The 27,372-nt window shown below is 45.6% G+C and overlaps 2 protein-coding genes across 6 annotated transcripts in view; one reads left to right on the top strand and one right to left on the bottom strand.

The window, feature by feature from the left end:
* WRN (WRN RecQ like helicase) overlaps window positions 1–21,912 on the bottom strand; it is a 111,707-nt gene extending 89,795 nt beyond the window's left edge. For 3 of the 5 annotated variants that reach the window (XM_029065705.2, XM_029065699.2, XM_029065703.2), the window contains exons 1-3: window positions 21,754–21,912; window positions 8,433–8,516; window positions 4,350–4,450 (exon numbers count right to left, since the gene is read on the bottom strand). In XM_029065705.2, the coding sequence (XP_028921538.1) occupies window positions 4,350–4,450; window positions 8,433–8,483 (152 nt within the window). In that variant the 5' untranslated portion in view covers window positions 8,484–8,516; window positions 21,754–21,912. Of the gene's footprint in view, window positions 1–4,349; window positions 4,451–8,432; window positions 8,519–21,753 lie in introns of those variants that run through there. The other 2 variants (XM_029065704.2, XM_029065706.2) reach the window with 2 other exon arrangements.
* A 3,139-nt stretch (window positions 21,913–25,051) lies between these two features.
* PURG (purine rich element binding protein G) lies at window positions 25,052–26,541 on the top strand. The gene is given in 11 exon segments (XM_029065707.2): window positions 25,052–25,139; window positions 25,335–25,455; window positions 25,491–25,528; window positions 25,531–25,768; window positions 25,771–25,834; window positions 25,882–25,957; window positions 25,959–26,057; window positions 26,059–26,102; window positions 26,104–26,195; window positions 26,198–26,408; window positions 26,410–26,541. Coding segments are annotated over 10 exon segments (1,032 nt in total). The 5' UTR covers window positions 25,052–25,139; window positions 25,335–25,340; the 3' UTR covers window positions 26,465–26,541.
* The last annotated feature ends 831 nt before the right edge of the window (window positions 26,542–27,372 follow it).

Here is a 27,372-nt window from a genome sequence, read left to right on the forward strand (position 1 = left end):
AGAGGAACAGACCTAAGTGCATAGGTGACTCAGAGGGAATGAGGGCTTAGTCAGGGAAGGCCACTTCGAGGAGATACGATTTTAGTAGGGCTTTGAAAATAGGGAGAGTGGTGATCTGTCAGCTGTAGTAGTAGTAATAGTATTTATTAAGCGTCTCTGTGTGCAGAGCATTGAACTGAGGGCTGGAAGAGAATATACAGGTGAGATTTAGACATGGTCCCTGGCCCTCAATAGGCTCACAATCTAAGAGTATAAGTGGGAAGAAGGGACTGGAGACAGCCACCTCAGGAATGATGCAACACTAAAACAAGACAAATACACAAAATTAAGATAATATCAGTAGGATGCTGTGGTTAGAGGAGTATAATGTCAGACACCAAGGCACACCCGCAACCACAGCAACCAGTCTTCCAAAGGTTTTGTGGACACTTCATGCTTTCCTGTTTCCTAACAGGGTGTGGAAGACAGCATGGGATGGATTCTACTGAATGGCCCAGAGAGTCAGTGCTGGTTCCTGGAAAGGACACATGGCTGGCTAGCTAATGGCGGTCATGCTGACAGTGCACAGCAGCAGCTTTTATCCCTGGCCTAGCACAAAGAGCCACCACAAGCCCAAACTCTGCTCTTCTGGCCAAAAGGTTTTATCTTCCTCATTATATATATATAAGATGTCAACTTTCATGTTGTTTTTCTGTTTTTATTGTTTCATTCCTCCTCATTTGCCTGTTGCCCATCCCCTCTATCCTCCCTTATTCTGAGAGCCTCTTGACGGCCAGGGACCATGCCTAATTTTCACATCCATTTTTTTGTTTCCTCCTAGCATATAAGTACCAAGTGTTTAAAAAACCATTCATACTTTATCATTCCTCTCCACATTGACCAGAAACTCCTGATCAATGGCTTTAAGGCACTCCATCATCTCTTTTATTTTTGCATTCTTCTCCCACTACACCCCAGTTCACATCTTTTACTTCCCAAGCTCACCTTTCCCCTGTGCCTCATTGTCAACTCTCCCTGACCAATCTGTTCATGACCTTCCTCCTACCTAGAAATCCTTCCCCCTTCAACTCCACTAGAGCCCAGCTCTCATCATCTTCAAATTCTTCTTGAAGTGCCACTTCCTCTGAGAAGCTTTCCCCAATTATTTCTATTCTCCTCCCAATCACTGCCTCAGCACTTTCACACTCATAGTCTTCCACAGCTGCTGTGTAGAAAGTAATTTACATGCTCTTCTATTTAAGTACTATTCATTCACCTATCCATCTCTCCATATTCTTTTCTCACCTGTCTGTAAACTATTTTGTCTATCTCCTCTAAGTACAATAGCTTACCTGTAAAGTATCCATTCACAAAACCCCACCTTTTTACTTTAAAAAAGTTCCCTTTTGGGAAGAAAGGAAGGGAGCTTTCCTATTGTCATCTGTCCTTCAGGATAAGTTACAACAAAGCTATCTCCACTCTGAAGAGGGGGCCCCAAGATGCCTAGTTCTGGGGAATTCTGAAACAGGAAAGGCAACAGGATACTTTCCTTAGGTATAATACAAAGTCCAGGCTTGCAATCTCATTGATGGTCTTAGAGAAATTTTCTCATTCTTCCTATCTACACAATAAGGCCAGTGTAGTGAGAAAGTACAATAGAAGAATGTAAGGAGTTTGTTAGCAAAATGGCTTAAGATCCTTGGGTGACACTACTGTGTTACTCTTAAGAAATAATGAGCTTGCAGCATATGCCAAATTCAGGCATATGAGTTGTCAAACTAGAATTCTGTTGTGATTTGTGTCTTAGCATTATCTTGGCCTTCTATCCTCTCCATAATTCCAGTGTTGAACAGATACTCTCTTCAATTCTGTCCACAATTTGGGGCAGTAATTCTCAAGTCCAATTTCTTCCATCACTGTTTCATACAGGTTGGACTGAACATTTACAGGATGCCTGACACATAGTAAGTAAGCGCTTAACAAATACCGTCATCATTATTACTATTATTATTATTAGCATGCATCCAATCTATTCTTAGCTACTGCATAAACATAGGCAGCAGCACAACTGAGGATGCTCAGGGCCTTCATGTTCATAGAAGACACAACCAATGAGGAACATTCCTAGATGTGTCCAAGTTGGCTAAAAACAGCTACACATTTGAGATAGCTACAGAACATGAAAGAAATGGGGTCTGCCTTATACACATATCTCTGAATGGCTTGTATATGAAGAGGGGGGCTGATGATGGACTGAGGCACAAAGTATCTTAAGTCTTGGACTTCCCACCGAGAAAGGATCTAAATGTTTCATTCTGGCAGCGCTGCTTTTCACTCTGGCATAGAGCCCAAATCAGTGCGTTAGTTTTTCCTGACGAAAAAATTCAGCCTACTAAAATAGTTTCATTTGAAATCATCCTCGACATTCAAAAATGTTATCCTCATTCAAGTTTTCCATTCACCCTCGACATTCAAAAAAGTTATCTTCATTCAAGTTTTCCGTTTACAAGCTGGTCTGTCTACCATGACAGTTAATCAATCAATCGATCATATTTATTGAATGCTTACTGTCTGTGTGCAGCACACAGCACTTGGGAGAGTACAATATAACAGAGTTGGTAGACATAGTCCCTGCCCACAACAAACGTATAGTCTGTAGGGGAAACCAGACATTAATATAAATAAATAAATTACGGCTATGTACATAAGTGCTGTGGGGCTGGTGGGGATGGTAAATAAAAGGAGCAAATCAGGTAATGCAGAAGGGAATGGGAGAAGAAGAAATTAGGCTTTAGTCTTGGAGGAGTGGTGACTCTGTAGCTCAAGAAGGGGAGTACACATGGGGATTCTCTTCCAGCTCCCTTCTTCCCTTCCTTCCACATCCCCATGAACGAAGCATAGGTTCCATTTCCTTTCATAGGAGTTGGCAGTGCCAGCAGAAGCAGCCACAATAGCCACAGCTGGACCTACCCTGTAACCCCATGTCAATGTGATTGCTTTTTTAATGTTGCTAATATGATTGCCCTTTGCAATATGATACATTATTATTTAACTTTAATTCAGTACGCAATTCAAGATAATTTTAGTAAAATACGGCAAAAATACAGAGCTGCCCTGCAATCCCGTGTCAATAGATTGCTATTTATAGTAAAATGATTGCTGTTTACAATATAAAGTACATTAATCTTTAATTGAATAAATACGCACTTCAGGGTAATTTTGGAACAAAAAGGATACTGGCCATAGATCAGGACCCAGTAACCACTTTTAATACTGTTCCGTAGCGGAAAATCAGTCAAATTTACAACGCTTTAACTTAAGATACAGATTTCAAGAACCAATCATGTCTTCCCTTCTAGAATGGAAGGTCCTTGTGAGCAGAGCGTACTTATCAAATCTGTTGTGCTCTCCCAAGCACTTAGTATAGTGCTCTGTACATAGTAAGTGCTCAATGAATACCAATGATTAAGTCCAAGGACAGCTCATACTGTCTTCTGGATGGCGATGCTTCAGTGAATCTTTTAACTGTTTCTTCTCCCTTCTGTTCCTATGGCCTTCCCACTTTAAGTTCATTTTGTAGCAACTTCTTGGGTGTTCAGGACTTTGTTGTTTGTGATTCTGCCTTGACATGTGTTATGAAGAATGGCATATCAATGACACTGTGGGAGCTACGGCTCCTTAAAAAGTAGAATGTGGCATCCATCATAAGCTCAGCTCTCACAGCAATATATGTCCAAACAAGCATCAGGTAGTATTTCTTTGGCAATATATTAACTGTTTACAGTGGAACTTAATTTCCCCAAGGTGACTAATTTTCAATTGACTGTTCTGTAGCTTTATAGAGACACTTACTTAAATGTTAATCAGTCAATCAACTGTACTTATTGAGCACTTACTATGTGCAGAGCATTGTACTAAGCATTTGGGAGAGCACAACACAACAGAATTATCTCCATTCTTACTGACTCCCATCCCCACTGCCCTCAGTCTCTGACCACGATGAGTTTAAAGTCGAGAGGGAGACACACATAAATATAAATAATTTATAATATGTAATTTATAGATCTTGACATGTTACATTCCAGAAAAAATGATAAAGATATATCACACTTTCAGACTAATTTATAAGCACGCTTAAAGTCTCCATGTACTAATTTTAGACCTTATATAAACCTTATTTAAAGGAAAATTATACATTTTTTACAGAAAAAAGAAAGTTATCACATCGAAAAGAGAATAATGAAATACAATGATATAATGAGCCTATATCTATTCTGACTGTGAAATTTGGCATACAATCTACAGCATTATAAATTATTATTACTCTTTAAAAAGGAGAAATTCAAGCTTCAGAGAGCCAACTCCCTTACCGAATATCTTCTGACAAGAAAGAACAATCACCAGCTTCGTAGCTATAAACAATGGATCCCGTGAATTCTAAGAAGGGAAGGTCATCTTCCAGAATGATCTTCTGAAAATAAGTGTTACAGTTTACAACAGATACAATTACAATGCATGAATGATTAATTTTCTTCATTCAGATGTAGGTCTAGATTCAGGGAACAGAGTAAAATAGCACCCTAAACTAATAAAATTAATCAAATTTTAAATTATTTTATCCCCTATTCAGGTGAATTCCATGCATGTTTAGCTTTAGCCTTCCTGGTAAATCTAATGAGAGATTACAGTTACCATTAAAAAACATAGAAACAACTGATAAATCCTAAAAGATTTAAACTGGTCTGATAGCAATCAAAACTGATCACAGTAAAAAAGGATCCATTTTTGAAGCAAACTCAAATCTCCCAGATTAGATTAAATCAGGAGACAATAAGAGATATTCTTTGGAGTCAGAAAAAAAGAGACGATTGACGACGAAAGTCTGGCTTCATTTATCTCCCCAATACCAAAGCAGTCTCCCGACTTGCCCTGCCTTAGAGTAGCACTAAGAACACTGGTACTTTTAAGCCCAAAGAATAAGGGATTTGGAAATAAAAGTAAAAATTTTTTAAACTGGTTCCTGGAAAGCTCATGCTAATGAAATTTCAATAAACAGTCACAGTCACAATGAGAATTAGGAGGCAGGGTATGAAATCCACCCCACTGCCCTCAAATCAAATTTGACAGCATATATGGATGAGATGGTTTTTGGGGGAGAGAACAGAGGAATGCTGGTAAATGCATCTTATCCAGAACAAACTCCAAATTAAGATGTAGTTATGGGTTTCTTCCTCCAGCTAAAAAATTGGATTTAAGGGTCTGGCATCAATACTCAACAATACAAATTACAAATATGATTGAAGACCCTAATGAAGAGAAGAGTTCAAAGGAGTGCAGAGATCTTCAGAAGAAGTTAGCCTGCTACAGGGTGCTTTATGAAGAAAATAAGAAAGCTATTGAAGGCTAAATTGAACCAATTCTTCCCTAAGGTAATAAAACCATAATCAGCTGAACAAGCTTCTAGTTCTGCAGCCTCTTGCTAAGACACTTAACCATATTACAGCTCATTTAATATCGCAATGTTATATTTTAAATTACTCTCACTTAGTGACATTTATCTTTATTGTACATGGTGTGCAAAGAAATTTCATGTTACCTTTCCAGAGGTTCTAGAATGGGTCCTAATTTATAAATGTTATAACAACATTTTCAAGGAACAGAACATGGGTTATGCCTTTAAAAAGGATCCAACTCCAAGGATAGGGATTGTATTGCATTACTTTTACTGGAATCAATCAGTAAAAGTTTTTTATTGAGTGCTTACTTTGTGCAGAGCACAGTACTACACCCTTGGAAGTGTGTGCTCCCAAGCACTGAGTAAAATGCCAAGCATCCAAAAGATACTCTATAACAACATTTTCAAGGAACAGAACATGGGTTATGCCTTTAAAAAGGATCCAACTCCAAGGATAGGGATTGTATTGCATTACTTTTACTGGAATCAATCAGTAAAAGTTTTTTATTGAGTGCTTACTTTGTGCAGAGCACAATACTACGCCCTTGGAAGTGTGTGCTCCCAAGCACTGAGAAAAATGCCAAGCATCCAACAGATACTCATATACATGAAGGAAATAATTTGTACAGTGTTTAATTTGTACAGGAACAGGCATCTAGCTCCTAGTTAGAACACCCAAGTGACCTGGGAAGGAAGATGAGGAGCACAAGAAGAAGCATGGGAAGCAGTGTGGTCTAGTGGAAAGATCATGGGGTTAGGAGTCAGATGATCTGGGTTCTAATCTCTTCTCTGCTACATGACTGCTGTGTGATATTGAGCAAATCACTTAAATTTCCTGTGCTTCAGACACCGCATCAGTAAAACAGGGATAGAATTCTCCTCTCTCCAACTTAGACTATAAGCTCCACGTGGGACAGGGACTGTTTCCAAGCTGATAAAGGTGCCCCCGCCCCTCCAGTGCTTAGAACAGTGCTTGATACAATAAGTGCTTGACAAGTACCAATTTTTTTTAAAAAGCTACTTTTCTTTCTGCAACTAACTTGGGCTATGCAGCTGTCAGTCCCGGAATTTCAAATACATCTCTAATAATAATAATTATTATGGTATTTGTTAAGTGCTTACTATGTGCCAAGCACTGCTCTAAGCACTGGAGTAGATACAAGGTAATCAGGTTGTCCCATGTGAGGTTCAGTCTTAATCCCCATTTTACAAATGAGTAAACTGAGGCTCAGAGAAGTTAAGCAGCTTGCCCAAGGTCACACAGCAGACAAGTGGCAGAGCCAGTATTAGAACCCACGTCCTCTGACTCCCAAACCTGTTCTCATTCCACTAAGCCATGCTGCTTCTCTGCTTCTTGCATGCTGCTGCAACCCACAACATAAGGGCTCAATCATACACTTCAAATGTGCCAGGTCTCTGCCCAAAGATACTGGTGCTCCAGGCATGGCTAGTCAATGGACGAATTAAGTCCTTGGGGGAGGTGGCAAGCATCTGAACTTGGCTACTACACACATCCCAAATCTGATGTTTCCCAAATCTACCTCTCCAGCAGTGACTTCTCTCCTTCTCTGCAATCTCACATTTCCTCCTGCCTTCAGGATATCCCTACTTGGATGTCTTGCCAACAACTTAAACTTAACATGTCCAAAACAGAACTGCTTATATTCCCACTCAAACCCTGTCCTCCCCCATGTCTTTCCCTTAATTGTAGATAATACCACTATATTCCCTGTCTCTCAAGCTTGTTAGGCATTATCCTTGACTCATCTCCCATTCAACCCACATATTCAACCTGTTACTAAATCCTGTCAGTTCTACCTTCATATCATTGCTAAATTCTACCCTTGTCTCTCCATCCAAATTGCTCCTCGCTGATCCAAGCACTTATATCCTACGTTGACTACATTAGCCTCCTCGCTGACATCTCTGCCTGTCTCTCCCCACTCCAGTCCACACTTCACTGTAGTGCCTGATCATTTTTCTTCAAAAAAAAAAAAACCCAAAACATTCAGTTCACATCTCGCCACTTTTCAAAAACCTCCAATAATTGCTCATCCATCTGACCCACAAATGGCATTTTTAATATTCTCAAGTATCTCTGTCTTTAAATCAATTAATCAATTAATGGTACTTATAGAGTGCTTAATATGTGCAGAGTACTGTCCTAAGCACATGGGAGAGTACAATACAAGAGAATTCTCTGCCCATAACGAGTTTACAGTCCAGAATGGAAGACCACATTGCTGTCAGTGATATCAATCAATGGTATTTATTGAGTATGAGCGTGTGCAAAGCACTGTTCTAAGTGCTTGGGAGAATGCAGTAGAACAGAGCAGGAAGACATGCGCCTTGCCCACAACAAAGCAGTATGGCTTAATGGAAAATGAACAGGTTCGGGAGCCAGAGGACCTTGGTTCTAATCCTAGTTCTACCAATTGCTTGCCGTGTGACTTTGGACAAGTCATTTAATTTCTCTGTCCTACTTAGACAGTGAGCTCTGTAAGGGACAGGGGGACATGACTAACCTAATTAACTTGCATCTACCCCAGCACCTGCATGACATATAGTAAGCACTTAAAAAATGTAATAATAATAATCTTATAGTCTAGAGGGTGATACGGATACTAACAAACAATTTACAATATAAAACTTATAGGTATGTATGTAATTCCATAGAGTTGAAGGAGGAGTGAATACCAAATGCCCAAAGGGCACATATTTCATCACTGTGTGCAAGTGTGGCTGAATCTCTTCCACAGAATCAATTAATTTTTTTGGTACTTGTTAAGCGCTTTCTATTTGCTGAGCACTGTACCAAGTGCAGGAGTAGATATGAGATCACCAGGGAGGACACAGCCTCTATTCCAAAGGGAGCTCAGAGTCTCCAATATGTAGGGAGAGGGAGAAGGAGTCAATCTCCAGTATACAGATGAGGAAATGCTACTTGAGTGCTTACTATTCGCAGAGCAGAGAAGTAAAACGACAGTGAACATCATACCTTATCCTGGGAAGACATCCATTCAGGAAGTTTACGTGGCTGAAGAGTCATTTTGAAGTTCTTTTCATCCACCTTAGGGTAGCTCTAGTTTGTAATAAAAAAAAAAAAGACAGGGAGTAATCAGAATACACCTAAATAAAAAGTAGACAGTAGACTTTCATAACCTTGCCAAGCCCCAATCTATCATATTTTTTCTGGAAAGTACAATACAACAGAGTTGGTAGATACATTTCTTGCCCACAACAAGCTCACAGTTTATAGGTGTGGACAGATATTAATATAAATAATGTATGTATTTAAGTACTGTGGAGCTGAGGGACGGGTGAATAAAAGGAGCAAATCCAAGTGCAAGGATGATGCAGAAGGTTACGAGAAGATGAAGTGAGGGCTTAGTCGGGGAAGGCCTCATGGAGGAGATGTGCTTTCAATAAGGCTTTGAATACAGGAAGATTGCTCATCTATCGGATATGAAGAGAGAGGGCATTCCACGCCAGAGGCAGGATGTGGGTGAGAGGTCCCAGGGTGAAATAGGCCCCAAGGTCATCAGGTTAGAGAAGCAGTGTGGCTCAGTGGAAAGAGCACGGGCTCTGGAGTCAGAGGTCATGGGTTCAAATCCTGGCTCGGCCATTTGTCAGCTGTGTGACTTTGGGCAAGTCACTTAACTTCTCGGTGCCTCAGTTACCTCATCTGTAAAATGGGGATGAAGACTGTGAGCCCCACGTGGGACAACCTGATTCCCCTGTGTCTACCTCAGCACTTAGAACAGTGCTTGGCACATAGTAAGCGCTTAACAAATACCAACATTATTATTATTAGGTTATACACAAGTACCAGAAGATCAAACCTTACCCATCAGATGCTAAAATTCAAACAGGCTCTAAAAGACCATCATCAATTCCTAATTTCTCCATCATTATCAATCCTACCTATCTTAACTACCCTTTCACTTAGAACACACCCTCTTGGGTTCTTGCAAGATGTCTCCTTCTGGTGTCCCAGATTTCAGTCTTTCCCGGCTCCAATCTAACTGGCAGAATGTACTGTCCTTCTCAACATCAGTCTGATGCTGCCACTCACCTGCTCAAAAGTTCCATGGACTCTCTGGTGCCACTAGTATCAAATCCAAATGCCTAATCCTACGCTTCATTGCTCACCAACAACTTACTTTACTGCCAACTGTGCTCTGCATCCTTCCTCTTCCCTCTTGGTTACTAATGAACCAGGGAAGCAGTGCAGCCCTGTGGACAGAGCACTGGCCTGGGAGTAAGAGAACCTGATTTCTAATCCCAGCTCCACTACAAACCTGATTTGTGACCTTGGGCAAGTCACTTAACTTTCCTGTACCACAGTTCCCTCATCTGAAGCTTGGGAATTCAATCCCTGGCCTCGCTCAGTCATTCATTCAATCATATTTATTGAGCGCTTAGGGTGTGCAGAGCACTGTACTAACTGGACACATTCCCTACCCACAACAAGTTTACAGTCTACAGTGGGGGAGATAGGCATTAATACAAACAAATTAGCTCTGTAAGGGACAGAGTGGGGCTGGGAGGGGGGATGAATAAAGATGAGAGTCAGGGTGATGCAGAAAGGAGTGGGAGAAGAGGAAAGAGGGCCTTAAGTCAGGGAAGGCCCCTTGCAAGAGATGTACCTTCAATAAGGCTTTGAAGTGGGAGAGAGTAATTTTCTGTCAGATTTGAGGAAGGGTCTCTATCACTTCAGACCAAATCTGATCCATAACAATGGGCTCTAGACCCTGAGCTTCTTGTAGGCAGGGAATGGTATCTATCAATTCTACCGTACTGCTCTCTCCCAAACGCCTAGTAGAGTGCTCAGGCACATATAGTGAAAGCCCTCAGTAAATACCATCGACTGAATGACTGACAGATTGGCTGAAACGATTATAACCCAGTTTGGTGTTTTTGTTCTTACTAAGTAACTCACTTAAACCAAAACCAGAACCTAAAACAGAACCTAAGCCTCCTCCTAGTTCACTGTTCTCTCTCAGTATCTCTCAGGAGGATAACAGAACTTTGAGCCTGCCTTATTTCAGACTTTAAATTCTCACTCTGGGTGGGAAAGGAAGAGGAAAATATGTATGAAAAAACACAAATCTAATCAGATGCCAACATTCTACTTCTCTCTTAGGGACTCTTCACCCCCAACCTCTCAGGTTTGGAAGAGTTCCAGAAAAGAACAGTGAATTTCACTTTCACCTAACTTTCCCTTTTGTTGCTCAGTTTTTCAGGGGGAAAAAAAGGATCACTCCAATTCTCCCATGTCAGAATCTTTCTGAGGACTCCACCAAGACGCCCAACTTCACACTGAATTATATAATCCCTGTTACAGTTCAGAGCACTGTACTAAGCACTTGGAACAGCAGGAGCTTACAATCTAGCTAAGGAGACATAAAATAGTTTACAAACAGAACAAATGGCTCAAATAATAGCATATGTAAAATGAAATGTACAAAAAATGCAATGGGAAATAGTGAAGACAAAAGTGCTGAAATGATAGAAAGAGGATGTGACCTGGGAGAAGAAAAATTAATCAGGAAAAGCCTCCTAAAGGAGACAAAATTTCACAAGGGCTCTGAACATGGAGACAGCTGTGATCGTATTTGGCTCCCATATCCATTGCCCCTGACAGCTGTTCCAGATTTTTAAATCTCTCTTCAAACTTCCAGTCCCCCTGCCCCCTCCATCTCTTTTCCCATTGACCTGGCCAAACATTTGAACAAAATCAAAACCATCAGGCTCCCTAAAATATCCCCTGCTCCTCACCAGTCTCCCCCACCTCTTCCACACTTTCTGACTCCCCCGATATTCCCAGGAGTTTCTCATGAAGAGATTTCTCGACTCCTCTCAAAATCTATACCTTACACCTGCAATATGTTCATACCTTATTAAAACACCTGCCCCCTTCTTGACTGCCGTCTTCAATCATTCACTTTCCAGTGGCTTCTTCCCCACTACTTTCAACTATGCTTAGGCACCTCCTATCCTAAAAAAACCCTTCCTTGACCCCACAGCTCCCTCCACTATTACTCCATCTCCCTCCTACCATTCTCCTCCAAATTCCTGGGGCGAATTGTCTACACCCACTGTCTCCACTTCCTCTCCTCCAGTTAGAGAAGCAGCGTGGCTCAGAGAAGCAGCATGGCTCAGTGGAAAGAGCACAGGCTTGGGAGTCAGAGGACATGGGTTCTAATCCTGCCTCTGCCACTTGTCTGCTGTGTGACCCTGGGCAAGTCATTTCACTTCTCTGGGCCTCAGTTACTTCATCTGTAAAATGAGGATTAAGACTGTAAGCCCCAAGTGGGACAACCTGATAACCTTGTATCTATCCCAGCAAGTAAGCACATGGCACATAGTAAAGTGCTTAACAAATGCCATTATTATTATTCTCTCTTTAATCCCCTCCAATCTGGTTTCCACACCTTTCACTCCACAAAAACAGGCCTCTCTAAGGTAACCAATGGCCTTCTTTTCACAAAGTCTGACAACCCAAATCTGTGAAACTTTATCCAACCTTGGCTTCACTGAGACTGTCCTCCCTTGGCTCTCCTCCTATCTCTCTGTCCACTCTTTCTCAGACTCTTTTACCAGCTCCTCCTCTGCCTTCCACCCTCTGATAGTGGGGGTCCCTCAAGGCTCAGTGCTGGATCCCCTCTTATTCTCCATCAACACCCACTCCCTTGGAGAATTTATTAGCTCTCGAGGTTTCAACTACCATCTCTGGGCCAATGATTCCCACATCTACAGCTCCAACCCTCACCTCTATCCTTCTATGTAGTCTCACATTTCCTCCTGTCTTCAGGACATCTCTACCCCAACCTCTGACCAACCCCTCACATTAAACATGTCCCACCCAAACCCTGTCCTCCCCTATCACTGTAGACAAAATCACTATCTTTCCTATCTCACAAGATAGGGAAGATCCTATCTCTCATAATCTTGGTGTCATTCTCAACTTATCTCTCATACTACACACGCATTCACCAAACTGTCACCAAATCCCATCCGTTTTATCTTTACAACATCACTAACATCTGTCCTTTTCTCTCCAACCAAACTGCCACTATGCTGATCCAAGCCCTTATTCTATCCTGTCTTGACTATTGCATCTGCCTCCTGTCTCCCATTTCAGCCCACATTTCACTCTGTTGCCCAGATCAGAAAGTTTAGGACATGTCTCACCACTCCTCAAGAACCTCCAGGAGACGCACATCCACCTCCACATCAAAAAAAAAACCAAAAAAAAAAAAACCCACCCTCCGGCAAGTTCGCCCTCTAGACTGTAAGCTCAATGTGGGCAGGGAATATGCCTGTTTATTGTTGTATTGCACTCTCCTAAGTGCTTAATACATTGTTCTGCATACCATAAGCATCCAAAACAAATGATTATACTTACCATCATCTTTAAAGAACTCAACCAGGTCATTCCCTCCTACCTTAGCTTGCTGATCTTTTACCACAGCCCAGCCAACACACTTTGCTCCTCTACTGCCAGCTTGCTCACTGTGTCCCGATCTTGCCTACCTCTCCGCTGACCCCTTTCCCATGTCCTCCCTCTGTCTGAAACTCCCTCCCCCTCTATATACACCAATCCACCACTTTCCCTACCTTCAAAGCCTTATTAAGGTCACATCTCCTCCAAGGAGACTTTCCCCAATTAAGCCCTTTTTTCCCAGGCTCCCTCTCCCTTCTGCGCTATCTATGCACCTGGATCTGGGCCCTTTGAACATCTGGTCTTCACCAACCCTCATCCCCACAGCACTTATGTACATTTCTATACATTATTTATTTATCTTAATCTCTGTATTCCTTGCTAGAACAATCATATTTACTGAATGATTCTGTATGCAAAACTCTGCCTGAGGAAACCTGGAAGAATACAATATAACAGAGTTAGTAGAAATATTCCCTGCCCAAAAGGAGCTAAAAGTCTAGAAGGGGAAACAGGCACTAAAATACATTGTGGATACATACCTAAGTGCTATGGGCCCGAGGGTGGAGTGAATATCAATGGCTTAAAGGAATTCAGATCCAAGTGCAGAAGAGTAAGTTGGGGGGGAATGAGGGTTTAATCAGGGAAGACCTACTGGAGATGTAACTTTTAAGGCTCTGAAGGTGGGTAGAGTGGTGGTCTGTCATATATTGAGGGGGAGGCAGTTCCAGGCCAAAGGGAGGACATGGGCAGTCAGTCGGTGCTGAGATACACTAGAGCAAGGTATAGGGAGCAAGTTGACATCAGCAGAATGAAGAGTGTGGCCTGGGTTGTAGTAGGAAATCAGCAAGGTAAGGTAGGAAGGGGCAAGGTGACTGAGTGCTAATCAGTGAATAATTTACACAACAATTAAAGTAGTATAAATTAATGGAAAATATTAAATGTAAAAACATACTACATCTCTTCAAAATTCTGCTGACTCGCCTCTATGATGTCTTTCCAAAATAGCCCAACTTGGTTCAAGTTACGCCAAAGTTTTTTGCAACTCAAGTCCAAACCTTTAAGCTCATCATCTCAAAGATCACGCTGCGCTAAATCGATCAATCTATCGTATTTATTGAGTGTTTACCATGTGCAGAGAACTGTACTACATGCTTGGCAGAGTATAATGCAATAATATAACAGAGACATTCCCCACCCACAGTGAGCTTACAGTCTAGAGGGGGATCTGTGTAGCAGCTGCTGCTTGGGTATATTTCTATCATTTCCATTCACATCTATTTTTGTTTATCCTTTCTAGCCCGGTAGACAGCTCTTATCTTCTATTTCGTTTGACACTTCTCCCAGCAGCTAATAACGTACTCTGCCCCCCGAGATTCTGAAGAAACAATGACTGACTGCATTTTCCAAAGCTTTTGCTTCCTCTAATTCTCTGCTGTCTGCCCTCACACCAATTCAATGCTCACCATCATGTCTGTAAGGTGAAGGGGTGGAGAAAGAAAAGAAACTCAAATGAGTCAATTTTGCAACCTGAAGGCAGATCTGGAGTGGGGAAAAAAAAAAACAGGTGGTAAAGGAACATGATGCTAATAACTAAAACAGGCTCTTTGAAATGTATAAACAATCCAATTAGCCATGTTCTTCTGGCTACCTTTCCCATAGGTAATTTAGAGTTGGCTGTGTGTAAAATAAAATCAATTATCCTGTGGAAAGTGGCTCACGAAATGTGTCTAGTATTTGGGGGTTCTGGAAATGAGGTCATCTGGGGTCCCTGGACTATTCTGTGAGACAGAATAGTAGGTGGTGTTACACAACTGGGAAGAGAGTTTCCAAAAAAGTGTGGCTTTGATCACCTGTGCCAATGCGGATCATTCTCTTTACCTTGACACTCTTTCAGGCCAGAATTTTCCCAAAAAGGTCCTCAGCTGGTTCACTTACTAGCTCATGAAAAGCTCTTCGGTTTCATTCACTAGCTCAGCTTCCCTCTCTCATTCCCTGTAACTGTTCCACAAGGTTCTGTTCATTCATTCAATAGTATTTATTGAACGCTTACTATGTGCAGAGCACTGTACTCTGAACCCCTTACTCTTCTCAAACTCCAAACATACCCTCTTGTGGTGTTTTACCTACTCAAGTGATTTGGACTAAAACCTCTTTGCTCATCCAAAACAGAACTCTTTGTCTTCCTATCCAAATCCCATCTTCCTCTGACTTTTCTGTCACTGTACACAGCACCACCATCCTTCCAGTTTTGTTTTGCGGTACGTCACCCCCTTCTAGACTGTAAGCCTGTTGTTGGGTAGGAATTGTCTCTGTTGCCAAATTGTACATTCCAAGCACTTAGTACAGTGCTCTGCACACAGTAAGCGCTCAATAAATACAATTGAATAAATGAATGAACAAGCCCGTAACCTTGGTGTCATCCTCGACTCCTCTCTCATATTCATGGAAGCAGCGTGGCTTAGTAGCAAGAGCCCGGGCTTGGGAGTCACAGGTCATGAGTTCTTATCCCAGCTCCGCCACCTGTCTGCTGTGACCTTGGGCAGGCCACTTCACTTCTCTGTGCCTTGGTTCCCTCATCTGTAAAATGCGGGTTAAGACGGTGAGCCCCACGTGGAACAACCTCATTACCTTGTATCTACCCCAGCACTTACAGCAGTGCTTGGCACAGAGTAAGCGCTTAACAAATACCATCATTATTATTATAGAGAAGCAGTGTGGCTCAGTGGAAAGACCTCAGACTTGGGAATCAGAGGTCATGGGTTCGAGCCCCAGCTCTGCCACTTGTCAGCTGTGTGACTATAGGCAAGTCACTTAACTTCTCTGTCCCTCAGTTATCTCATCTGTAAAATGGGGATTAACTGTGAGCCTCATGTGGGACAACCTGATTACCCTGTCTCTACCCCAGCACTTAGAACAGTGCTCTGCACATAGTAAGCACTTAACAAATACCGACATTATTATTCAACCCGCATATCCGATCACTAAATCCTCTTGCTTCCACCTTGACAACTTCACTAAAATCCACCCTTCCCTCTCCACCCTACCTGCTACCATTTTAATCCAATCAGTTATCCTATCCTTGGTTACTATATCAGCCTCCTTGCTGACCTCCCTACCTCCTGTCTCTCCCCAGTCCAGGCGATACTTTTCATTCATTCATTCTTTCAATCGTATTTATTGAGCACTTACTGTATACAGAGAATTGCACTAGGTGCTTGGAATGTACAATTCGGCAACAGATACTTCATTCTGCTGCCCAGATCATTTCTCTACAAAAACGTTCAGTCCATGTTTCCCTACTCCTCACGAACCTCCAACGTCTGCCCATCCACCTCTGCATCAGACAGAAACACCTTACCATCAGCTTTAAAGCACTCAATCCCCCTGCTACCTTACCTCCCTGATTTCCTACTATGACCCAGCCCACACACTTCGCTTCTCAAATGCCAACCTATTCTCTGTACCTCGATCTCATCTCACTACTAACCTCTCGCTCACACCCTGCCTCTGGCCTGGAATGCCCTCCACCTTCATATCCGACAATCACTCACCTTCAAAACCTTACTGAAAACACATCACCTTCAAGAGGCCTTCCTGGACTAAGCTCTCATTTCCTCTTCTCCCACTCCCTTCTGCAACGCCTTTGCACTTGGATTTGCATCCTTTATTCACCCCTCTCTCGGGCCCACAGCACCTATGTACATACTCATAATTTATTTATATTAATGTCGGTCCCGTCCCGTCCCCCGAGACTGTAAGCTCATTGTGGGTAGGGAATATGTCTACCAATTCTGTTATGTTGTAATCTCCCAAGAAGTTAGTACTCTGCTAAAGGTAAACACTCAATAAACACCACCAGTTGAATGATTATGCATATGACTTCCAAATCTAGCTCTCCAGGCCCAACCATTCATCTAATCTACAATTCTGCATTTCCTAGATTCAGGGAAGCACTGCTACCTATCTTTTGACCCCATCCAATTTCCTCAAGTTGTCGCGTGCCATTTAGCCTCCATACCCAGACTACCTTCCCCTTGATGACCGAAATGACACCCTTAACACCATCTTCTCTACTGAAGTCTACAGCCCACTTTCTTCATTCCTGTCCCCGAGCAACAGTGTGCACCTGGCAGAAATCTAGATATCAGGCCAACTAATCCACTTCAAGTTTATCCTTGTGTGCTTTGCCTCTGCCTGGCAAAATTTTCGCTCCATCCTTATTGACACCCACTCCCACTGCCCTCACCAACTGTTTCAGAGGTTTAACTTCCCCTCAAACCTCCTGCCCCCCCATCTTCTCCATCTTGCCCTTAATAACCTGGACACATACTTGATTGAGAAAATTGAAACTCTCAGGCATGGTCTCCCTAAAATCCCCTCCTGCTCCTCTCCAGTCCCGGCCCTCTTCCTGCCCCTTCAACTCTCCCATCTTTCCCAGGAGTATCTCCAGAGGAAATATTCCGCTTCCTCTCAAAATCCACCCCCACCACTTGTGCATCTCCATCCCTCCCACCTCACAAGTCCCCAACCTTGGTGTCATCCTTGACTCTTCTCTCTCATTCACCTCACACATCCAATCCGTCACCAAAACCTGCCGGTCTCACCTTCACAACATCAACAAGTTCCACCCTTTTCTCTCCATCCAAACTGCTACCTTGCTAGTACAAGCTCTCATAATATCCCCACTAGATTATTCCATCAGCCTCCTCTCTGATCTCTCATCCTCCTGTCTCTCCCCACTCTAGTCTTTACTTCACTCTGCTGCCTGAATTATCTTTCTACAGAAACGCTCTGGGCATGTCACTCCCCTCCTCAAAATCCTCCAGTGGTTGCCTATCAACCTTCGCATGAAACAAAAACTCCTCACTCTTGGCTTCAAAGCTCTCTGTCACCTTGCCCCCTCTTACCTCACCTCCCTTCTCTCCTTGTACAGCCCACCCCATACACTCCACTCCTGTACCATTAACCTCCCCACGGTGCCTCATTCTCGCCTCTCCCGCCGTCGACCTCTGGCCCACATCCTACCACTGACCTGGAATGCCCTCCCTCCTCATAACCGTCAAACTAACTCTCTTCCCCTCTTCAAAGTCGTACCGAGAGCTCACCTCATCCAGGACTTCCCAGACTGAGCCCTCCTTTTCCCTCTGCCCCTCCTCCCCTCCCCATTCCCCCTATTCCCTCCCTTTGCTCTACCCCCTTCCTCTCCCCGCAGCACTTGTGTATATTTATATATATTTCTCTATTTATTAATAATGTGTATATATCTATGATTCTATTTATCTTGATGGTACTGACCCCTGACTACTTCATCTAAAGTTCATCTAAAGTTCATCTAAAATCCTACCTCTTCAAAGAAGCCTTCCCCAATTAATTCACAAAGAGCCTAGCTATGTCAAACTAACCACCACCCTGGACACTTTTGTATTTGCCTAGGATGCCTTACCATTTGCACAGAAAGGCATTTTTAGAGTTCTGTATTTATCTGTACATTTCACTATTTCAGCTGTTTCACCGTGATGTGGGGTTTTTTTATGGTATTTGTTAAGTGCTTTCTACAAGTCAAAACTGTTCTAAGCACTGGGGTAGATATAGGTTGGACACAGTCCCTTTTTCGCATGGGGCTCACAATCTAAGTGCTTGTACCGATTCTCTTCTTGGCGCTGTCACTATCCATAAATTAGCCTCTATCTTCCCCCCATTAAAGTGTAAATCTCAAGGGAGGTAATATGTGCTTATTTCATATCCTTACACTCTGACCCTTTCCTTAATTGTAATTTATTTTATCTGTCATCCCCAACAGACTGTCAGCTCCTCGAGGGCAGGGATCATGTCTACCAACTCTTGTTATATGTCTAATCCCGCTCCGTCACCTGTCTGCTGTGTGACCCTGGGCAAGTCACTTACCTTCTCTGTGCCTCAGTTACTCCATCTGTAAAATGGGGATTAAGACTGTGAGTCCAATGTGGGACAACCTGATTACCCTGTATCTACCACAGTGCTTAGACCAGTGCTTGGCACATAGTAAACGCTAAATAAATACCATAATTATTGCACACCCTCTCTCTTCTGCATCATTTATGCACTTGGATCTGTGATCTGATATCTGCCCCACCCTCAACCCCACGGTGCTTATGTACATATCTTTAAATTGTATATTAGAAATTATTTATCTATATTAACATCTGTCGACCTCTAGACTGTAAATTTGTTTTCTTTTTTTAAAAATGGTATTTGTTCAGTGCTTAATATGTGTCAAGCACTGTTCTAACTACTAGAGTAGAGCCGAGAGGATCAGGTTAGGCATAGTTCCTGTCCCATGTGGGGTTCACAGTCTTCATCCCCATTTTAGATGAATGGGGATTTGGGCAAGACAGAAGAGTTACATGACTTGCCCAAGGTCACACAGCAGGCAAGTGGTCGGATTAGAACTCAGGTCCCCTGACTCCCAGGCCCGTGTTCTTTCCACTGGGCCATTATGCTTTTTCCTAAAGACAGGGCTGGGGGTGTAAAAGGAGTCTGTCTCCCCCTTTTAGACTGTGAGCCCATTGTTGGGTAGGGATTGTCTCTATCTGCAGCACGCATCAGTGCAAAGAGGACAGGTTTGAGAGTCAGGGATCATGGGTTCTAATGCCGACTCCGCCACTTGTCTGCTGTGTGACTTTGGGCATGCCACTTCACTTCCCCGTGCCCCAGTTCCCTCATCTGTAAAGTGGGGATTAGACTGTAAGCCCGTCAAACGGCAGGGACTGTCTCTATCTGTTGCCGACTTGTTCATTCCAAGTGCTTAGTACAGTGCTCTGCACATAGTAAGCGCTCAATAAATACTATTGAATAAGACGGTGAACCTCACGTGAGACAACCCAATTACCTTGTAACCCCCCCCCAGTTCTTAGAACAGTGCTTTGCACATAGTAAGCGCTTAACAAATGCATTATGATTATTATCTGTAGCCAAATTGTACATTCCAAGCGCTTAGTACCATGCTCTGTGCAGAGTACGCGCGCAATAAATACGACCGAATGAATGAATGCCAGCTCTGCTGGATTGGACTTTCCCAAGCGCTTCAAACAGTGCTCTGCACATAGTGAGCGCTCGGTAAATACGATCGTTTTAGTGATGACACCCTAGTTGCAGCCTGTAGGTGACAACTGACCTAACTGAAAGCAAAGCAGTATGGCTCAGTGGCAAGAGCCCGGGTTTGGGAGTCAGAAGCCGTGGGTTCTAATCCCACCTCCGCCGCTTGTCAGCTGTGTGACTTTGGGCAAGTCCCTTCCCTCCTCTGGGCCTCAGGTATCTCATCTATAAAATGGGGATGAAGACTGCGAGCCCCACGTGGGACAACCTGATCACCTGGTATCAACCATCAGACTTGTTCTGTTCTGCTTTGCTGTGCTGTCTCCCCCCTTTAAGACTGTGACCCCGTTGTTGGGCAGGGATGGTCTCTGTTGCCGAGTTGTCCATTCCAAGCGCTTAGTACAGTGCTCCGCACATAGTAAGTGCTCAATAAATGACTGAATGAATGAACCCCAGCACTTAAAACAGTGCTCGGCACATAGTTTTTGTTTGTTGTTTTTGTTTTGTTCTGTTTTGCTTTGCTGTCTGTCTCCCTCGATTAGACTGTGGGGCCGTGGTTGGCCAGGGATGGTCTCTGTTGCCAAATTGTCCATTCCAAGCGCTTAGTCCAGTGCTCCGCACATAGTAAGCGCTCAAGAAATACGAATGAATGAATGAACCCCAGAGTTTAGAACAGTGCTCGGCACATATGTTTTTGTTTTGTTCTGTTTTGCTTTGCTGTCTCCCTCGATCAGACTGTGAGCCCGTCGATGGGCAGGGATGGTCTCTGTCGCCAAACTGTCCATTCCAAGCGCTTAGTCCAGTGCTCCGCACATAGTAATTGCTCAATAAATGCGACTGAATGAATGAGCCCCAGCGCTTGGAACAGTGCTGGGCACATAGTCAGCGCTTAACAAACACCATTATTATTGGGGAAGCAGCATGGCTCGGTGGAAAAGAGCCTGGGCTTCGGACTCAGCGGTCATGAGTTCGACTCCCGGCTCTGCCACTTGTCAGCTGTGCGACTGTGGGCAAGTCACTTCACTTCTCTGTGCCTCAGTGATCTCATGTGTAAAATGGGGATGAAGACTGGGAGCCTCACGTGGGACAATCTGATGACCCTGTATCTCCCCCAGCGCTTAGAACAGTGCTCAGTACATAGTAAGCGCTTAACAAATACCAACATTCTTATTATTATTATTACCTCGCTCTGAATTTTCCCCCAGTGCTTAGAACAGTGCTCAGTACATAGTAAGCGCTTAACAAATACCATTATTATTATTATTATTACCTCGCTCTAGATTTTCCCCCAGCGCTTAGAACAGTGCTCAGTACATAGTAAGCGTTTAACAAATACCATTATTATTATTATTATTACCTCGCTCTGGATTTTCCCCCAGCGTTTAGAACAGTGCTCGGTACACAGTAAGCGCTTAACAAATACCATTATTATTATTATTATCTCGCTCTGGATTTTCCCCCAGCGCTTAGAACAGGGCTCAGTACATAGTAAGCGCTTAACAAATACCATTATTATTATTATTATTACCTCGCTCTAGATTTTCCCCCAGCGCTTAGAACAGTGCTCAGTACATAGTAAGCGTTTAACAAATACCATTATTATTATTACCTCGCTCTGGATTTTCCCCCAGCGTTTAGAACAGTGCTCGGTACACAGTAAGCGCTTAACAAATACCATTATTATTATTATTATTATTACCTCGCTCTGGATTTTCCCCCAGCGCTTAGAACAGGGCTCAGTACATAGTAAGCGCTTAACAAATACCAATATTATTATTATTATTATTATTATTACCTCGCTCTGGATTTTCCCACCGGGCGATTGATGGCACGGGGCCCTGCAGGCGCGGCGCCGGACGGGGGAATCTCCCTGCAGCCGAGGACCAGGGCTTCTCTGCCAGGCTCCGGGCCGTGCATCGCCGGCTCCCCTTGCAGACGGCCGCTCCCGATCCCGCTCCCGCTCCCGCTCCCGCTCCCGCTCCCGCTCCCGCTCCCAATCCCACTCCCGATCCCGCTCCCGCTCCCGCGACTCCTTCCCCCCGCCGAGCTGGTCAGCCGTGGTTTGCGCATGCGCCGTTCCAGCCCTCCGCCGCGGGGGAGATCGGGAAATGTAGTTTCCAGAAGGGGGGGGCGGTGCCGGTCTCCAGGGCCGGGATTGGCCTGCTGGATAGTAATGCTAATGTTGGTATTTCTTAAGCGCTTACTATGTGCAGAGCATAATTATTATTGTTATTATTATGCTATTTGTTAAGCGCTTATTATATGCCAAGCACTGTCCTAAGCGCTGGGGTTGATGCAAGGTATTCAGGTTGTCCCACATGAGGCTCACGGTCTTCATCCCCATGTTCCAAATGAGGTCACTGAGGCCCTGAGAAGGGAAGTGACTTGCCCAAGGTCACACAGCTGATCATAATAATAATGTTGGTATTTGTTTAGCGGCTTACTATGTGCAGAGCATAATAATTATTATTTATTATGCTATTTGTTAAGCGCTTACTATATGCAAAGCACTGTCCTAAGCGCTGGGGTTGATGCAAGGAATTCAGGTTGTCCCACGAGAGGCTCACAGTCCCTAATCCCCATTTTCCAGATGAGGTCACTGAGGCCCTGAGAAGGGAAGTGACTTGCCCAAGGTCACACAGCTGATCATAATAAAAATGTTGGTATTTGTTAAGCGCTTACTGTGTGCAGAGCATAGTTATTATTATTATTATTATGCTATTTGTTAAGCACTTACTATATGCAAAGCATTGTCCTAAGTGCTGGGGTTGATACAAAGTATTCAGGTTGTCCCATGTGAGGCTCACCAGTCTTCATCCCCATTTTCCAGATGAGGTCACTGAGGCCCAGAGAAGGGAAGTGACTTGCCGAAGGTCACCCAGCTGATCATAATAATAATGTTGGTATTTGTTAAGCGCTTATTATATGCAAAGCACCGTCCTAAGAGCTGGGGTAGATAAAGGGTAATCAGGTTGTCCCACGTGAGGCTCACAGTCCTAATCCCCATTTTCCAGATGAGGTCACTGAGGCCCAGAGAAGTGAAGTGACTTGCCCATAGTCACACAGCTGACAGATGGCAGTGTGGGGATGAGAACCCATGACCTCTGACTTCCAAGCCCGGGCTCTTTCCACTAAGCCATGCTGCTTCTCCAAGGGATAAGCCAAGCGAGGAAGGGTCCCTCCCGCTCTCCTCGTCCCCGACTTTCCTCCACCCGCAGCTCTCTTCTTTGCTCCTTGCCCGCCCCGCCATCGGATCCTGGAATGCCCTACCTCCTCACCTCCGTCAAACTAACTCTCTTCCCCTCCCCAAAGCCCTACTGAAAGCTCACCTCCTCCTGGAGGCCTTCCCAGACTGATCCCTCCCATTCCCTCTGCTCCCTCTGCTCCCTCTCTGCTCCCCCTCCACCCTCTGCTCTTCCTCCTGCCCTTTCCCCTTCCCTCACCACTGTGCTCATTTATATATATTTTTATTACCCTATTTATTTTGTTAATGAGGTGTACATCCCCTTGATTCTATTTATTGTGATAATGTTGTCTTGTTTTTGTTTCATTCTGTTTGGCTCTGGTGTCTGTCTCCCCCCATTAGACTGTGCACCCATTATTGGGCAGGGATGGTCTCTCTCTGTTGCCGAATTGTCCATTCCAAGCGCTTAGTCCAGTGCTCTGCACATAGTAAGCCGCTCTATAAATACTATTGATGAATGAATGCTATGCGACCTTGGGCAAGTCACTTAACTTCTCAGTTCCCTCATCTGTAAAATGAAGGATTAAGACTGTGGAGACCCATATAGGACAGGGATTTGTGTCCCAACCGGACCGTCTTGTTATCTACCCGCAGTTGCTTAGAATAGTGCAACGAGCCCTGGCACATAGCGCTTAAGAAATACCATAATCCTGTTTGACATTATTACTATTCTGCACACTAGTAGCACTCAAATAAATACTATTGAATGAATGAATGAATGTTATGTGACCTTGGGCAGTCACTAACTTTTCAGTTCCCTTCCTCTGTAAAAATAAGGATTGAGACTGTGAGACCCGCGTGGGATGGGGATTGGGTCCAGCCCTGATACCTTGTATCTACCCCAGTCCTTAAGATAGTGCACAGCACATAGTCAGTGCTTAACAAATACCATAATCCCTTATCACTATTATGACTATGCCTGCCAAAATAGTAAGCGCTCAATAATACTATCAAATTGAACGAATGCTATGTGACCTTGGGCAAGTCACTTAACTTCTCAGTTCCCTCCTCCGTAAAATAAGGATTAAGACTGTGAGACCCGCTGGGACGGGGATTGGGTCCAGCCTGACTGCCTGTATCTACCCCAGTCTTAGAATAGTGCCCGGCACAGAGTGCTTAAGAAAATATTATAATCCTTATGACTATTCTGCACATAGTAAGCGCTCATTAAATGCTATCGAATGAACGAATGCTATGTGACCTTGGGCAAGTCACTTAACTTCTCAATTCCCTCCTCTGTAAAATAAGGATTAAGACTGTGAGACCACGTGGACGGGGATTGGGTCCCAGCCTGACTGCCTTGTATCTACCCCAGTGCTTAAAATAGTGCTTGGCACAGAGTGCTTAAGAAATACTGTCATCCTAAAGACTATTCTGCACATTGTAAGGGCTCAATAAATACTATCGAATGAACGAATGCTATGTGACTTGGGCAAGTCACTTAACTGCTCAGTTCCCTCCTGTGTAAATAAGGATTAGACTGTGAGACCCGCGTGGGACGGGGACTGGGGTCCAGCCTGACTGCTGGTATCTCCCCCAGTGCTTAGAACAGTGCCCGACACGAGCGCTTAAGAAATACTATATCCTTACGACCATTATGACCACCTGTGCACATAGTAAGGGCTGAATACAATAGGATGGAATGAATGGATGGGGCGCTGCGGGGCGTCCCGGGGGGCCGGGCGGGCGCGGGGAGCGGGTCGGCGGGGGTCTCCCCGCCACCCCGCTGCCCGTCTGGTCTCCCCGGTCCCCGCCCGGGTGTCACGGTTCGGGGCTGGCGTTGGTGGGAGCGGCGGGCGATGCCCTCTGCCCCGGGCCAGTCCTGCGGGGGGAGACGAGCAGAGGAGGAGGAGGGGAGGAGGAGAAGGAGGCGGCGGGCGGAGGGTCCGGGAGCCGGCGGTGAAGGGCATCGGCGTCGCCGGTGATGGCGGAGTGATGTGAGTCTCTGCTGTGGATCCCTCGGCGGGGAGCGACGAGGACGAGGACGAGGACAGGAGGGTCGGGTGGCCCGGGGAGGGCCCCGGGAAGGCGGGCAGGTGGATGGCGGGGAGGTCGACCCGGGGGCGGGGATGGGGGAGGCGCTCCCCGCCTGTGATTTTTTTTTTCCCTCCTCTCCGGGATGTATCTTGCAGCTGAAGATGGAGCGAGCGGGTCGAGGAGGAGGAGGAGGAGGAGGAGGCGGCGGCAGGAGCGTGGGGGGCTCCGGCCTAAGCAGGAGCAGCATCTATTCCCAGGCCCAGCAGCGCCGCCGCCGCCGCTCCTTCCGCCGCCGCCGCGCCGGCCTCCTACCCACTACTCGGGCTCGGGCTCGGGCTCGGCCTCGGCTGCCAGGGCTTGGCGGACATCCAGGAGCTGGCCTCCAAGCGGGTGGACATCCAGAAGAAGCGGTTCTACCTGGACGTGAAGCAGAGCTCCCGGGGCCGCTTCCTGAAGATCGCCGAGGTGTGGATCGGCCGGGGCCGGCAGGACAACATCCGCAAGAGCAAGCTGACCCTGTCGCTGTCGTGGCGGCCCGAGCTGAAGGACTGTCTGGGCGACTTCATCGAGCACTACGCCCACCTGGGCCTCAAGGCCACCGGGCCGAGCCGGCCGACGGCCGGGAGCCCAACGGGGGCCCGCGGCTGCGAAGGAGGAGGCCGCTCCCGGCCTCGACCTCGGCCCATGGACGGCCCACCCGCCCCGTCCCCGCCCTCCGGCCTCCCCGGCCTCCGACGGCCACCCGCACAGCGTCCTGAAGACGGACTCCATCGAGAGGGGACAACAGGAGATACTACTTGGACCTCAAGGAGAACCAGCGCGGCCGCTTCTTGAGGATCCGGCAGACGGCCGTCCGGGGCCCGGGGTCCATCGGTTACTTTCGGCCATGCGCTGGGCCAGGAGCAGACCATCGTCCTGCCCGCCAGGGCATGATCGAGTTCAGGACGCCTTGGTCCAGCTGATCGAGGACTACGGCGAAGGGACGTCGAGGAGCGAAAGAGGAGCGGGCGACGAGCCCCCGAGCTCCCCGAGGGGACCTCTTTTCAGGGTAGACACAAGAGGTTCTACTTTGATGTGGGCTCCAATAGGTATGGCATCTTCCTCAAGGTAAGTGAGGTCAGACCGCCTTACCGTAACACCATCACCGTCCCCTACAAAGCGTGGACACGGTTTGGGGAAAACTTTCTCAAGTACGAAGAGGAGATGAGGAGGATTTACAACAGCCTAAAGAAAGAGGATGGACGGCGGAGGGGACAGCGGCGAAGAGCAAGAGGGCCTCGACTAGCGGGCCGGACGACCGCCCCGGCGGCGGGCGCGGTGGGAAACCAGAAGCGGGCCGTGGAAGTACGGCCCCGGGGTCACACCGAGAAGTCGGTCGGGGTGGGGGGCGGGAAGGGGCCGGGGTGGGGGGACGCGGGGGGAGGGGGTGGTTGGGTTTATTCTTTCCAATTCCGGGCCCCTCGTCTGTCATCGGGAACGTCTCCAGAGTATTCTGCTTCCGGAGGGGGGTTCGCGCCTTCCATTTCACACCAATCCATCGCTCACCGATTCCCCTTGGGAAACACCAGCCTTCCCCAAGCTAAATAATTTCATCCCTTTCAACCGATCGAGACTGGGAACGTATGCGGATCAGCCTGGGGTCGGGGGTGTCGGGGGGGGAAAGGGGAGAGAGGGGGGTATTCTGCCCCGTAGATACTAGAGGTAAACCTTGCGTTGCACTTTATCGTGATCCAGAGAGAACGTATAGGCCTCATCGGGGGAGATGTGGGGGATTTCCGCTCGACGGGTTTCCCGGGGGGAAAAAAAACGTTTTCTGACCAGGCTTAGTTGAGAGCTGCCAAGCTCAACTCTGAGGGATTTTTTGTTGTGAAAACACAAGTCGGCTCTACGTAGAGCCGTGCTCTCTTCTACGGGCCTAGAGAGAAATTTTACAGGTACAGATCGGCTGCCGAATTGGAAGAGAGATTAAACTACGAAATCCGTTAGCCACTTAAAACCTTTTTTACAGGGGTAGGGACGCTCCGAGGAAAGTTGGATAATATTTCCCAGTAGGTTCATTTGGTCATAACCACGCGTGTGGCCGGAGGGAAGCCTGGGGCCGTTGAGTTGGGTGATCCTGAGCGTGAAGGTCGGGAGTATTATTCCAGGTTTCATCGCTGCATGTTATACCACGTAAGAAGACATGAGTATTTT

This window comes from Ornithorhynchus anatinus, chromosome 5, assembly GCF_004115215.2.
Source record: "Ornithorhynchus anatinus isolate Pmale09 chromosome 5, mOrnAna1.pri.v4, whole genome shotgun sequence".
NCBI classification, from domain to species: Eukaryota; Metazoa; Chordata; class Mammalia; order Monotremata; family Ornithorhynchidae; genus Ornithorhynchus; species Ornithorhynchus anatinus.